The 15,061-nt window shown below is 41.1% G+C and overlaps 1 protein-coding gene across 1 annotated transcript; it reads right to left on the bottom strand.

Annotated features, from left to right (window-relative positions):
- Window positions 1-1,653: 1,653 nt before the first annotated feature.
- LOC117522277 (gastrula zinc finger protein XlCGF48.2) lies at window positions 1,654-9,161 on the bottom strand. Its single transcript, XM_034183667.1, has 2 exons — window positions 8,679-9,161; window positions 1,654-4,076 (listed from the first exon to the last, which is right to left on the bottom strand). Exons 1-2 carry the CDS (start codon window positions 8,965-8,967, stop codon window positions 3,166-3,168), a joined length of 1,200 nt encoding a protein of 399 aa, XP_034039558.1. The 5' UTR covers window positions 8,968-9,161; the 3' UTR covers window positions 1,654-3,165.
- Between the last annotated feature and the right edge of the window lie 5,900 nt (window positions 9,162-15,061).

The following is a 15,061-nucleotide window of genomic DNA, read 5'->3' as shown; positions in this document are numbered from 1 at the left end:
ACAACATCCAGACTGTTACCAGCGCAAAGTTCAAAAGCCAGCATCTGTGATGGTATGGGGGTGTGTTAGTGCCCATGGCATGGGCAACTTACACATCTGTGATGGCACCATCAATGCTGAAAGGTACATCCAGGTTTTGGAGCAACACATGCTGCCATCCAAGCAACGTCTTTTTCAGGGACGTCCCTGCTTATTTCAGCAAGACAATGCCAAGCCACATTCTGCACGTGTTACAACAGCGTGGCTTCGTAGTAAAAGAGTGCGGGTACTAGACTGGCCTGCCTGCAGTCCAGACCTGTCGCCCATTGAAAATGTGTGGTGCATTATGAAGCCCAAAATACGACAACGGAGACCCCGGACTGTTGAACAACTGAAGTCATACATCAAGCAAGAATGGGAAAGAATTCCACCTACAAAGCTTCAACAATTAGTGTCTTCAGTTCCCAAACGCTTATTGAGTGTTGTTAGAAGGAAAGGTGATGTAACACAGTGGGAAACATACCACTGTCCCAGCTTTTTGGAAACGTGTTGCAGGCATCCATTTCAAAATGAGCAAATATTTGCACAAAAACAATAAAGTTTATCAGTTTGAACATTAAATATCTTGTCTTTGTGGTGTATTCAATTGAATATAGGTTGAAGAGGATTTGAAAATTATTGGATTCTGTTTTTATTTACATTTTACACAACGTCCCAACTTCACTGGAATTAGGGTTGTACTACAGCAGACCTGTTTTATCCGGGGGGGGGGGCCATAACCTGGGACACCAGTATGAACAGAGTCACTGTCAGAAATATGGGAATTCTCAGAATTCTCAGAACAGTCATCCCTACTGAAGTTATTTCTGGCACAAAGGTCGTGTGTTTATGACCCATAATTAACAGGATCACTCAAACTGAAACTCGGCTCAGTGGTCGACTCCGGCTTTAGATAGACGTCGTTAAATTCTGAGGTGGATTTGAGATAAAAGTGACAACCATAAACAAGTGTCGCTGGTTCGACCTCTGACCTGGGAGAGCCTTTTCCTACTTGGTTCTCGTGTCTAAAAGATGACGTGGCGTTAACGTAATTATCCAGCTACATGGTTAAAACTCGGCAGCTACACTGGAGAGATGAGATGCACTCAAACTGGTGACCTTTTGGTTCACCAGCTGCACACAAATCCTTAAAGTTTGGGACAACAGAAAGTGTTTGCACTCCGAGTGCTGCTCCAGTTAATTTTTTTTCTTCAGTCAGACTTGTACTGATTTATTGGTAACAGGTGATCAGACATACAGCTGAGACTCCACCCTTTTTCACTCACAGTGACTTGTATCAATAAGGCATTAAAGAACCATGACCTGGGGGGGGGGGGTTACTCACCCTATAAATTATATCTTCAAAACAATGACGTTCACAGCAATACTGGTTAGCTACATGAAAGAAATATAAAAAATACAAAAGCATTTAATGCTGCAGTTGCATACAAACGTCTGTCTGCCTCTCAAATGGTACAGTTTGACACCATACACGACACAGGTGGGTGTCATATCATGACATCACACCCGACGCGGCGGGCTGGGCACCCCACAGATTAACAGGTTTGTCCTAATTATTTGCCTTTTTCATGTACAGACATACAGGATGAGAACATTTGCTGTTTTTGGCTGCAAAATTATCTCATTCACAGCATTTTGTCTGGGAACTAAACTGAAAACGTCTCCCCATGATCGACGAAGACGATGGGCCGTGTTCCCATTCTTAGTGGATTTTAAAAGAATGTGTTCTGGTCCAAACCTCAGCCACCAGGAAAGGTGATGGTTTATTGTGAACAGGTGAATGTGAAACTCATTATTTAGTTTGGTATTTTTTATTTTAGATCACACTGGAGTTTTTTTTTTTTTACTGAGATTAAACACTTTTTAAAACATAAAGGCTGATTTAATTTCATACTAATAAATGTGTAATTTGCACAGGGACGCCCGGACGTTTGCACACAACTGTGTATTTAATGTAAGTGGAGAGTTTCAGCTTTAATTTGGAGGAACATTGACCCAAACTGGGTGACGGGTGAAAACACTGCAGCACTTTTTGTGCACGATTCCCTGTTTGCAGTGGACCAAAAGTAACGGGACACGTGATTGCTGAGTCGAGTGCACTCCACACTTCATTTGTGAGTAAACAGAAAATATCTAGAGGTTATTGCAAGTGCTGCCATTTCATGTCGGCATGAACAGTCACCAGCAGTGTGACTTACACACTCAAAAATCACACATTCATTAATAAGAAATAGGGTTTTCCCAGGAAACAAAGCACTAAACAAAATGAACTCTTTATAAATGCCAATAATAAAAGAACACTAGAACAATGCGCGCGCGCACACACACACACACACACACACACACAAATTAAAGAGTGGATTTGTGGGGAAAAAAAATCTAATAGAAGCAGGTTTTTATTATATCGTTCCCAACGCTGTGGACCAGCAATCTGTGTGCATATGACAATTTAATCCAAACTGCATCAATTAACATCCAGTATATTGTCTATCACGTTTATTTGTTCACCTTGTTTATTTTTGGAATTTAGCAGTCCTTATGGTACATGCCACAAGCTGAGGGCTTTCTGCATAAATCCAGTGTTCACTACATGTTGATTTTGGCCAACAACCCATGTCAATCTGACCTATTTTGCACAATCTGCATCAAATAATATCCAGTATGTTGGTAATCACACGTTTACTATCTTATTTTTGAATTTCAAAAGGCCTTATAAGTAACAGCACAGGCTGTGGTGTGCACATGTGTTACACCAAGTTAAACTCGCCCACCAGAAAAGGCTGTGTAAAAAGTGAGTTCTACATACAAGCAGGAAAAAGGAAAAAAGATGAAGCTTACACTCTGGGAAATACCCAATACTTCATTTTGAAGGACGCAGGACGTGCAACTATTAGAAATTGCATTTTATGTATGTTGATTTGTCCACTGATTTTTGTTATGCTGCTTTAAGAACTGATGTAACTCCTACACAGTTCACCCAACACGTTCCTTCAAATTAAAGCTGAAAGTCTGAACTTTTAGCCCATCGTGATTATTTGCTTCCATCTCCAACATACTGTGGAAGGCAAGAAAAAAAAACAACCAATATACAAACCACGGAACTAACTATAGTTCCACAAATTCTAATCAAACAGAGTTCTGAGGGAGCACCTCTTTGTGAGTCCGCTGGTGGGTACGAAGGTTGCTTCTCTGAGAAAAACACTTCCCGCACGTATCACACGTGTACGGTTTCTCGCCTGTGTGAATCCGCTGATGTATCTCCAAATGGCTGACACGATCAAAGCTTTTCCCACAGAACGGGCAGATGAACCATTTCTCCTTGATGCGGCGAGTGGCAATGGTTTTATTTAACTCTGAGTCATTTAAGAGAAAGAACCTGTTGTCCGGGTTAAACGCGGGCGCCCCTTTAGCTGGTGGCACTTTCTCTGAGAGGAATCTGACTGACCCGCCTCCTTCCCGGTGATTGGTTAGCTGACTTGGCTGACCTTGACAGAAAGTCACAGGAGGCTTGGATTTAGCCAACGCACCGGGCGTGGTTGCGTTATCCCTCGTGAACATGTCTGTGTACGCCGTGTCTGCTGAATGATCAAGGATGTCCAAAGCATTTTGAATCAGCAGGATTTCTGAGTCCAGGTTTTGTGACAGCTGCTTCGGTTCGAAAACGCAGTCAGAGTCCTCGGCCGTGTCGCTGTCTCCCACTGAAACAGACGACCATTGCTGGCTGTCGGGCTCCTCCATGCTTTCAGCAGGTTGTTGGTTCCGGTCCCTGTCGCTGTGAGCCGTGCCGTCGTTCAGACCATGTTCTGAATCCACCATCTGCTCCACAATCTGTACGTCATCCTCGTCCTCCAGCTTGACCATGAACTCTTCGTCGTCTCGGGCGTCACTGTCGCGTTGTCCAGGCGTGAGCTGCTCAGGCGGCGTCTCTTCTGCCTGTGGGGGCACTGGTAGTGATGCTCTCTGATTCAGTGGGGCATCCACCTTCTCCCTGATGCTCTGTTCAGAAGATGCCACCTGACCCGGATCAATGACGACACCTGAACGACACGGAAGAAGTTCAATTATTCAGCTTTTGTTAAGACAGAATCAGTAAATCCCATCTGATCCACTTTGTGTCTTAGTTTCCTCGAATCCGTCATTGAACCTCAAGCTGCTTTTGGGTAAAGTCCAGATAAAACTAACGTCTGAGCAGCCAGAGCACTATGTGGACGTTTGCACTAATGTTAACCTCATGTTGGGATAGGATCAAATGCTGGGGGAAAGGGAAAAAAAAATGTCTTGACTTATGCTAAAGGGACAGACACGCACGCACGCACACACACAAAAGTGACCATTATAGCTGTTCACTTTTAAACCGGTTTTGTCTCAACTGGAAACAGGTTGAGACAAACGGATGTATGCTCTGGAGAGAAGGGGAATGAACGTCAGTAGGAGCATGAATGATACATGTGTGTGACTGGAGGGAGTGTGGTGGAATGAGGCCTTTGCTGGGAGTAGACGTGAAGGCAAGGAGTTTAAATACTTGGGGTCAACTGTTCAAGTAACATTCGAGAGGTGACAGAAGGGTATCTGCAAAAAAGAGTTTACAAGCTGGTAAAGAGACCAGCTGTGATGTATAGATTGGAGGGGATGACAAAAAAGGTGGCAGATTTTAAGATTCTGGGATTTTTCATGGACAGGATTAGGAATGAATCTATCAGTGGGAAGCTGTGTCATCCGTGGGAAGCTCAGAGTAGAACCGCTGCTCGTTCACGTTGAAAGGAGCCGGCTGAGGTGGTTCAGGCATCTGGTGAAGATGTGTTCCAGACACGTCTATCTGGGAGGAGACCCCAGGGAAGACCCAGGACTAGGTGGAGAGATTATATCTCCACACTGGCCTGGGAACGCCTCGGGATCCCCCAGTCAGAAGTGGACAATGTGGCCTGAAGAAGAGAAGTCTGGGGCCTGCTGGAGCTGCTGGAGCTGCTGTCCCTGCGACCTGATCCCGGATAAGTGGTTGAAGATGAGTGAGTGAGTATCAGAGGGATGACACAGGTGCGATGGTTTAGAGACAAAAGCGTTGTTCAAGATCAACTTTGGCAGATGGTCTGATGTGAAGTGCCAGAGACTGAGGGTGGAGTATAAAGATGGAGCCGTGAAGTCAGAAAAACTATTTCTTATAGCAGTGACCTGACAACGCTGATGGACCTCGTAGCATTTGCCTGTTTTCAGAGAGCCTTTTTGCTGGAAGGATAAACTTCATGGTGGCGACACGTGAAATTAAAATTGCTGTGTTAGGAGACAATCAAGAAAGTCGGACAAATTTCTCACAAACATGCATTAAGTGGAGCATGCATCATGTTAGGTCTGCACTGAAATATGTGAGAGGCAAGAGATGGTTTGCACACATGCAGAGGAGGAAAGTGGGGTATACAGGGAGAAGGATGCTGTAGATGGAGTCACGAGGCAAGAGGAGAAGAGTCCAAAAGGGGGATTTCTGGATGCAGTAAGGAGGATATTCAGGTGGTTGGAGCAACGGAGGAAAACACAGACAACAGGGTGAGACAAAGACTGATGATCTGTTCTAGTGACCCCTACCAAGAGCTGGTAAACATGAAAATATATTGGGGATTTTTTTAGACACAGGCTCCAAAGCAACTAGACTTCAAGTTCTTTCTCTAGATTTAATCAGAGCTACATTACACGACTTCTTGAGTATAGAGTACAGGCATGGTCTCCCTTTCTAGAAAGAGACTAACGTATTTGAAAAGGTTCAAAGAAGGGCAACTACAATTGTACCTGATTTACAACACTTGTGTTATCCGGACCTAAATGTATAAAATTACTAGTGGTACACATACAATCAGTTAAGCCCAGTTTGTTTTTTACTGCTAGAAGGTACCAGGCCTTTCAAGGTCATGAACATACAGTGGGGAAAATAAGTATTTGAGCCCCCTGTCAGTTTTGCAGGTTTTCCCACCTACAAAGAATGGAGAGGCCTGTAATTTTTATCGTAGGTACACTTCAACTGTGAGAGACAGAATCTAAAAAAAAAAAAAAAAAAAAAAATCCAGAAAATCACATTGTATGATTTTTAAATTATTAATTTGCATTTTATTGCATAAAATAAGTATTTGATCCCCTACCAACAAGCAAGAATTCTGTCTCTCACAGACCTGTTAATTTTTCTTTAAGAAGCCCTCTTATTCTGCACTCTTTACCTGTATTAATTGCACCTGTTTGAACTTGTTACCTGTATAAAAGACACCTGTTCACACACTCACTCAATCAATCACACTCCAACCTGTCCACTATAGCCAAGACCAAAGAGCTGTCTGAGGACACCAGGGACAAAACTGTAGACCTGCACAAGGCTGGGATGGACGACAGGACAACCGGCAAGCAGCTCGGTAGAAGACAACAACTGTTATGATTATTTATTAGAAAGTGGAAGAAACACAAGATGACTGTCGGTCTCCGTCGGTCTGGGATTCCATGCAAGATCTCACTTTGTGGGGTAAGGATGATTCTGAGAAAGCTCAGAACTACACAGGAGGACCTGGTCAATGACCTGAAGAGAGCTGGGACCACAGTCACAAAGATTACATTAGTAACACATGATGCTGTCATGGTTTAAAATCCTGCAGGGCAGCAAGGTCCCCCTGCTCAAGCCAGCCTTTGTCCAGGCCCGTTTGAAGTTCACCAGTGACCATCTGGATGATCCAGAGGAGGCATGGGAGAAGGTCATGTGGTCAGATGAGACCAGAATAGAGCTTTTTGGAAGCAACTCCACTTACCATGTTTAGAGGATGAGAACAACCCCAAGAAAACCATCCCAACCGTGAAGCATGGGGGTGGAAACATTATCTTCTGGGGGTGCTCTTCTGCAAAGGGGACAGGACGACTTAACTGTATTGAAGGGAGGATGGATGGAGTCATGTATTGTGAGATTTTGGTAAACAACCTCCTTCCCTCAGTAAGAGCATTGAAGATGGGTCATGGCTGGGTCTTCAGCATGACAATGACCCCAAACACACAGCCAGGGCAACTAAGGAGGGGCTCCGTAAGAAGCATTTCAAGGTCCTGGAGTGGCCTGGCCAGTCTCCAGACCTGAACTCAACAGAAAATCTTTGGAGGGAGCTGAAACTCCAAACCTGAAAGATTTGGAGAAGATCTGTATGGTGGAGTGGACCAAAATCCCTGCTGCAGTGTGTGAAAACCTGGTCAAGAACTACAGGAAACGTCTGACCTCTGTAATGGCAGACAAATGTTTCTGTACCAATTGTTTAGCTCTGTTTTTCTAGGGGATCAAATATTTATTCTATGCAACAAAATTCAAATTAATTATTTAAAAATCATACAATGTGATTTTATGTTTTTTTTTTAGATTCTGTCTCTCACAGTTGAAGTGTTCCTACGATAAAAATTACAGACCTCTCTATTCTTTGTAGGTGGGAAAACCTCCAAAACTGACAGTGGGGTCAAATACTTATTTTCCCCACTGTACTAGAACATAGTAGAAGTAGACTTAATATCAGAAAGTATAATTTCTCTGGCAGGTTAATACATATATATGGAATAATTTACCAAGTTATGGGATTCTCTCAAAATCCAAGCCCTCATCTGCATCGTGACACCTGGGTAATGATGGATCAAGTAGGGCACTATTTATTGGGATGAAATACAGTGGCGACCTTACGTGCCCCGTGGCCACTATGGTAATCATGAAGCCCCAGCAGGAACCCTGAACATGAGACGGCTTACGGGGCTCTGGTGAAACAAGAGGTCCTCCACATTGGATCAGGCGGAGGTGGTGATGGTTTGTTACCCAACAGCTGTGAAGGTGGATGAAGTCTACAGCAGGTCCTCGGACCCCGATCGTCTTGTTTTTCCCAGCCATCAGACCAGACTGAGGATCTGTGTGTTCACTGTGTGTTTGTCAGTGTTCAACAAAGCCCCCACACATACGTCTCCAGAGCGACACCTGCATGTAGAATCCTGTCCGCACACTGTTCAAGATGTAGTCTTTGTTGACATGACAATGTTTGTTTTTCTCACCAGAGGTTTCATGTAAAATGAATGACAATTTTTATACTTCATTTATGCATGACGTGTGCTTTTTTATGTACTACTATACACCTTTAATCACACGAATAAATGAATTATGCAGGGCTGGTAAAAAAACAAAACTTTTTCTAAAAAGCCATGATTTTTTTTATTTTTTCGATTTAAATAGACGTTTTAATTTATTTATTTTATTTCACTCTTCTAATTGAGATTATATGAATATTTATAATATTTATTGACACGTTAAAACATAAAGGTACACATACAACATGTAAAAGTACCATTAATTAATGGTACTGATTTCATAGTATTTCAGTGATGTTTTAAGTACTGATTTCTAAAAAAAAAAAAAAAAAAAAATCCGCAACCTCATGATTAAAATCAGCTGATTTTAAAAATCATACCAGCGTTGGAATTATGACATTTTCTTTTACACTTTAAATATTCCAAAAGTCCTACAACTCTATATGTAAACCCTCTGACAAATCTCTACAAATTTTACACCCTATACTCTTAGCACATTTATATTTTATTTATTTTATAAACTCAAAAACGTGATTCATTTTGGTCGACTAAGCCGTGGTAATGCTCACCTTCGCCTGTAGATGGCGGTAGACGATTGGGCTGCTCTCTCCTGGTCGCAGAAGAAGAGGATGAGGACGATAACAGATTTGTAGTTTGACATCGGGCTGCGAGCCGCTCGTTTTCCAGTAAAACTAACTTTCTGTTCAGGCTCTCGATCTCGCTGTCTTTGCGGCGCAGCTCCACCTGCAGCCGGGCGAAGCCGTCCTCCCACAGCCGGCTGATCTCCAGCACCGCCGCTTTAGCTAACATCTCCATGATCGACGTCAGCTGGCTTTGGAAAGCCACACAGTTCGTCATCTTGTTCCGGATCAGCAGCCCCTAAAACACTTTTAACCTGACGATTTTCAGCAGCACTCCACTTCAACTCATGTCGCTGCTGCTGCTGGAGGCCAAAAACATGGAAGTAGGACACAAAAGAAACGGGAAGCACTTCTGGTCACGTGACCGCGCGTTCCTCAAAGATGATGTATGTGATGGAGATGGATCACTCCGGCGGTGTTCGCAGCTTCTTGGGTTTGCCAACAGGAGCTCTCGGGATTCATGAAATTTGATGAACAGGTGTTAACCGACCAAAAATAAAGTATTTGAGCCTGTGGCATGTTAAAGAGTAAGAAGTTTTATTACCTCCCCCAACCGCCACGGGCGGAGTTCTGGGATCGCCCCCTTTTCTGGTTTCTTCTGATTGTACAAGATAATTCGGAAAACTGTGGCGAAATTACAGTCATTCAAGTCTTTTTTATTTGATAGATTTTACAAAGACTTGCTGAACCCTAAATTTATTCACAGTATTTAATTAACTTCTTGACTGCTACTCTAGTGCTATTTATTTTTCATTTAATTTATTATTTCAGCTTTTGTAACATATCTAGTCATAATAATAATATATTTATCATAACTTTTCTGGTGTTATACACCAGATTTTACCTTTTTATTTTAGCTTGTGTACTTGTACTGCTATCTTATTTTAAGTAGTGTTCTAACTTTTCATTTATCTAGGATTTTTATTCTGTACGCTTTTACTTTTGGTTTTATGTCTGGACCACAATGGAAACAAGTGTTTAAACTTTATTGTGCCATATATATATATATATATATATATATATATATATATATAATATGCGCATTGAATTGTACTAAATAAATTCAATTAGCCAACCAACAGTCGTGTCCATGTCCTTGTCATGTAAACTTTCATCTTTAAATCAAGAGGTTTCAAGAAATATTGCATTGTAAACTCTCACTGCTCAAATACTTATGGACCAAATTACAATCCGTTTGAGAAGTGGAAAAGTTTGGTTGGAGAAAGTGTAAGAACAGTACTTGTCTCTCTCCTCTTACCATCAGTCAGGTGCCCTTGAGCCAGGTTTCAGATTTGATACCACACATGTATTTTTTCCCAATAAACACCCACTGCAGGCGTGTGCACCATTCATGTTTTTATAGGTGCTGGCAAATAACGAACAGTTCAAACTAATGGAGTCCACATCATGACTTACAGTGTGCAAAGTTTATACTTCAAGGCTGCAGTAAAACTGATTATAAAGTGGAAAAATCAAGATTCATCTGTCGTGCTTCTAATGAATATTTGCAGAATTCTTGAAGGCAAATTCTTAGGTGCATCAACACCTGAATACTTCAAACACAGACATGACATTCTGCGTGTTCGTGTTTGGTTTGAGGCTCACATGCAGCAGCGCTTCCTCAATCAGTCCACTAGATGGAGTACTATTTCAAATTAAGCATCAAAGCTGAGTCTTGAACAAATAATATTTGAACTTTTTAATCTGAGCGCCTAAAACCAAAAATATCAAAAATCGGTTTTAAACAAATAGCTTGATGTAATGCAATCTGTTTTAGTTATTCAGAAACACTGGATCATTTTGAAGTGCAATCCAAGTACTTCCTTCACATAAACATTTAATAAATTCTAAGGAGGAAAACATTTTTTAATCAGTGCTGCATTTAACTGAATCTGAAATACTATATTTATGTACTTATCTTAACATTAAAATGGTTAGTATTTCATTGTTTGTTCTATTTTCTGTTTATTTGACCAACTTTTTTGTTTGATCTTCCATTCATACATATATATATATATATATATATATATAATCATGAAATTGCGTAACAAGTACATTGTTACACGATATAGTTTTAAAAAACTATAATTTATACTGTGGGAAGGGCTCCAGCGGGTTCAGAAAATTATAATTTTTATATGACATTTGAAGCTTCAGTCCAAAGATTTAACGCTTTAAATCTTATTGGGCGAATAATCTGTCGATCAAGTGTGGGCGGGGTCAGTGCAGATTGAAAACGGAGCTGTCAAACCGCGACATTGTTTTAGTGTTTACTGATGCCATAAAAAAAATCCTCTTATATTCCAGGGTTTTTTGTTGGGTTTGTTTTTTTTGTTTTTTTTGAAAAGGGCAAACGACACGGACAGTTCGCTTTTGTAAGTCCACAGTTGAGGAATTTGTTGGTATCAAACTTGTGTGTTGGTGACTTTCGTGCTAATGTCTGGTAGCTCGAGTTTTGTTGACAAACTAGCAGTTAGCTAAACTAGCTTAGTTACCGAGTTCTCGTTGGAGATCAGTTCTCTCCGAAAAAGCGACGGGACCAAGCATAAGCTTTAAAATCACCGTGGGGGGAAACGAGGTAAGACAGCGTCACTTTTTGTGTTTTCTGTGCCATTATTCAGCTGGTGGCTGATTTACAGCATCCAGGAGGATTTTTTTATACTAACAATCTATCGATAAACCAGCCTTGTTGTTCCTGTTTTTACACACCTATCTAATCAGAGTGATGTTCTCTGTCAGGGTTTTAGACTGTAACTGTCACAGCTTGGACGTAACCACATTTTAGTGGGTTCGATACCTGCTTCGGACTTGGTGTCGAAGTCTCGCTGAAAAAGACACTGAACCCTGAGCCACGCTGGATGTACATCATGGGTTCTGTACAATACTGAGTAACAACCAAAGAGCAGTGGAATTAAAAACAAAACAAAACTGGTGAGCAGGCAATGCAAGACATTCTATTCTGTTGTCTTTACTTTAAAAAGTAGTATTTTGTTGTGTCTTCTGATTATTATACATGTATGTTCCATGCAGGGATGAATTGGGGGGGGGCATCCTCCACCCATCAGTGTGGGCACCCCCTCAATGCTCTTAGCTGAGTGTCCCGCGGGGTCTGAAGCATTTACTTTGAAAAAAAATTAGTGTTCAAACCAGGCCAGGTTGTCTGGATACCCCAGGTAGGAACAATGACGTAGGACTCCGGTTTGATTTTGTGGGTTTTCTTCCCTGAACTGGGGCCATGATTAAGAGGGACGGCTGGGAGCATTGGTATTGTGCCGATAGAGGTGAACTTCTTGTACAGGTGCAAGACGGACGAAAGTGAAAGCATTTGCCAAGAATATTTTCATTAATAAAGAATGAAAGAAGTTTGAAGACAATCAGGTACCATCGTAGTTCCAATCATAAACGATGCCAACTTGTGATCCGACGGCATTATTCCCATGACCCACCGGGCAGTGTCTGGGAAACCAAAGACTTTGGGTTTCGGGGGAAGTGTGGTTGTAAAGCTGAAACTTAAAAGGAATTGATGAAAGGGTGCCACCAGGGGTGGATCCTGCAAATTAACTCAACACGGGAAACCTCACCCAGGCACAGAAAGGGTTGACAGATTGGTGGCTCTTTCTCGATTCTGTGGGTGGTGGTGCATGGCTGTTCATAGTTGGTGGGAAGATTTGTCTGAATAATTCCGATAACAAATGAGACTCTGACATGCTAGCTAGTTACACGGCCCCATGCGGTTGCCATCAATTTCATAGAGGGACAAGTGACATTCAGCCTCACAAGACTGAGCAATAACATCGGCAATTGTGACAGTCTTGAATAAGAAAGCACTCATGCATACTCCAGCCTGCAGCAAGCCATGTTGTTTGGTAAACTTTACCATTGACCCAGAAGTGCTATTGGCTTTCCCAGACATGCACACTTGTAGCCACGAGATGGCTAATTTCTTAGTCATTATCTTCCATTGGCAAAAAAAAAGCTGTGACATAATTTTTACACTGTATCATCTGTTCTTTGAAGTAGGATAATCTTCTATGATCTGCATGATACTATTATAGATTGAAGTGCATTTGAAGATCCTGGCCATTCTCAAAAATGTGCTGGTTTTGGTTTGTCTCCTAGCAGATGATGCTGGGAAACATTTTTGTGGTTGCCACATACTTAAAATGCCCTCAGATCAAGCCCACATCTTGACCTCAGTGCCCCAAATGACCAGGGTTTGACCTATTTGTGCAATCTCACAACCTGGAAATCCCGATGAGTCCATTTCTTTATTTGATTTTGGGAAGTTAAGATACTGACGACGCTGTGAAGAAGTCGGTCAAAGATGTGTGAACTATCAGCCTAGCTGCTGACTTTTTAGATTAGATTAGATAGAACTTTATTAATCCCTTGGGTAGACTCCCTCAGGGAAATTGAGGTTCCAGAAGCATTGTATAGCAGCACACAGGGTAAGAAGCACACAGAGTATCAAACGTGAAAGTAAAAAACAAAAACAGTTTGCAATATTAGATGTAATGATTTCGTGCTTTTAGTTTTTATGTCATTTTAAGCAGAATATCCTCAAATGTCAGACTCTCCTTTTAAAGCAAGATGTTTTATGATGGCACCTTGGCCTCATAAGATGGTAATTTTGGACTATTTTGTAAAAAAAAAAAAAAGGGATCAATAATCAAAAGAAGTGTTTAATACAATTATGCGCTTATTAACAGTTAACCAATGAAACCAATGGTTAACTGAAAAAAGCATAATGCATTCATATTGTTGTTGACTTCAAATTATTTATTTTTTGCTCTGTTGTACAATGTCTTGGTTTCACTGCCTCTCAGTTCAGTTAACAATTAAAACTTGTGTCTAAGCTGTTCATAGTTAGTCCTCAATCAGAAACAGAGGTACACTATTAAAAATGTGCACAACAGCTATTAATCTAAAAACACATTAAGTCGTTGATTGCACAAATTGGCATTTTGCGGTCATTTGTGTTTACAGACTGTTTGTTTTCCTGATGACACCCGTGGGACTCGTTAGTCTAGAATAGTTCCTGTAACTTTAGGTTCTTAATCCTTTGGTTAATGTTATTCATTCTGTTTTTATAAAATTCATGAGGAATGATGAATGCATTCCTCCCATTGGCGCGCATCCATAACACTACTTATTCTTCTCAGGCTCATCCTCTCTGTAACTTGTCATTATAATGTCACTTAAGTTTTGATTTGTCTCTGACATTTTCTATGAGTCTTTAATTCAAACGGACACAGCTGGGAAGTGTTCAGGCTGCCAAACTGCTCTTAAAACATTTGGTCTGCGGCTGATTTGGAGATGTCCCATCTGGTTTGAAGTGGCAGTTGGCCATATTTATGGACTTTCCGCCCCCTTCAATGTGGCGTCCTTTTACTGTGGTGGTTTAAATAACATGCTATCTGGATTTGTAGGCAATAGGGAATGGTTTGAAAACAAAAATAGTCATGCGTACTGTTCAGCATATCTTTTTTTATTCTGTATTGTTTGCAGCTAGTAGGTCATGTGTAGTTCATCCTACTGATTGATATTCAATGCCTTTGACCAACATCACAGGAAAAATAAAGTGCCAGATCACAATAAAACTAACTTTCTGTTCAGACCAGAAATTGGTCAGGAAGTGGATATAAATCTAGATCTGACGGATTATTGTATATATTTGGAAAGTCCTTACATACAGCGGATCGTTGTGTGTAGTATGTTTGAATATTCTGTCCACTTATTTTTTTCTTTTTCCCCGTAATTGCTTCAGAATACCAGGAGACTTTACGTCCTTGGTGGTGCTCGATGTCTGCAGTTATGTGTTTGTTTGGTTGGGTGTATTTTTTATTTTTTAAATGTAACATTTCAAAGTATGTAGTTAGGGTGTAATGATACAGGGCTCACTGGCACAGTTTCAATTAGGTTTGGGCTGATTACTGTTTTCACAGTATCCCGCGGTTTGAAAATGCCTGGGTTCTAAAACTGTGAAGATTTCCTGTTCCATGGAATGAGTGCCACAAACAAACATGACATCTTTCTTTGTAGATCACTCAGTAAGGTTTGTATCAGCTGACGTTTGTTTTTTGAAGGCTTTTGGAAATATTTGTCAGTTAAAAAAAAAAATAAATAAAGAGACAGCAGAGTAGGAAAGCCACCTAATGTCCAAAATATTCTTTTGAAGAGTGAAAACGGAGGACAAGCTTTGCAACATGCAGTTCAAGGTAATGTTTAAAAATCAACTGTAACAGGAAGTAGGCAGGGAGCCTACTTCCTACTAGTGAAATAAAATTTTTAGCCTCACTAATGAGGCAAAT

Source organism: Thalassophryne amazonica, chromosome 12, assembly GCF_902500255.1.
Source record: "Thalassophryne amazonica chromosome 12, fThaAma1.1, whole genome shotgun sequence".
Taxonomy (NCBI): Eukaryota; Metazoa; Chordata; class Actinopteri; order Batrachoidiformes; family Batrachoididae; genus Thalassophryne; species Thalassophryne amazonica.
Note: the sequence above shows the minus strand (reverse complement) of the source record. Positions and strands in the feature narration are given on the sequence as shown.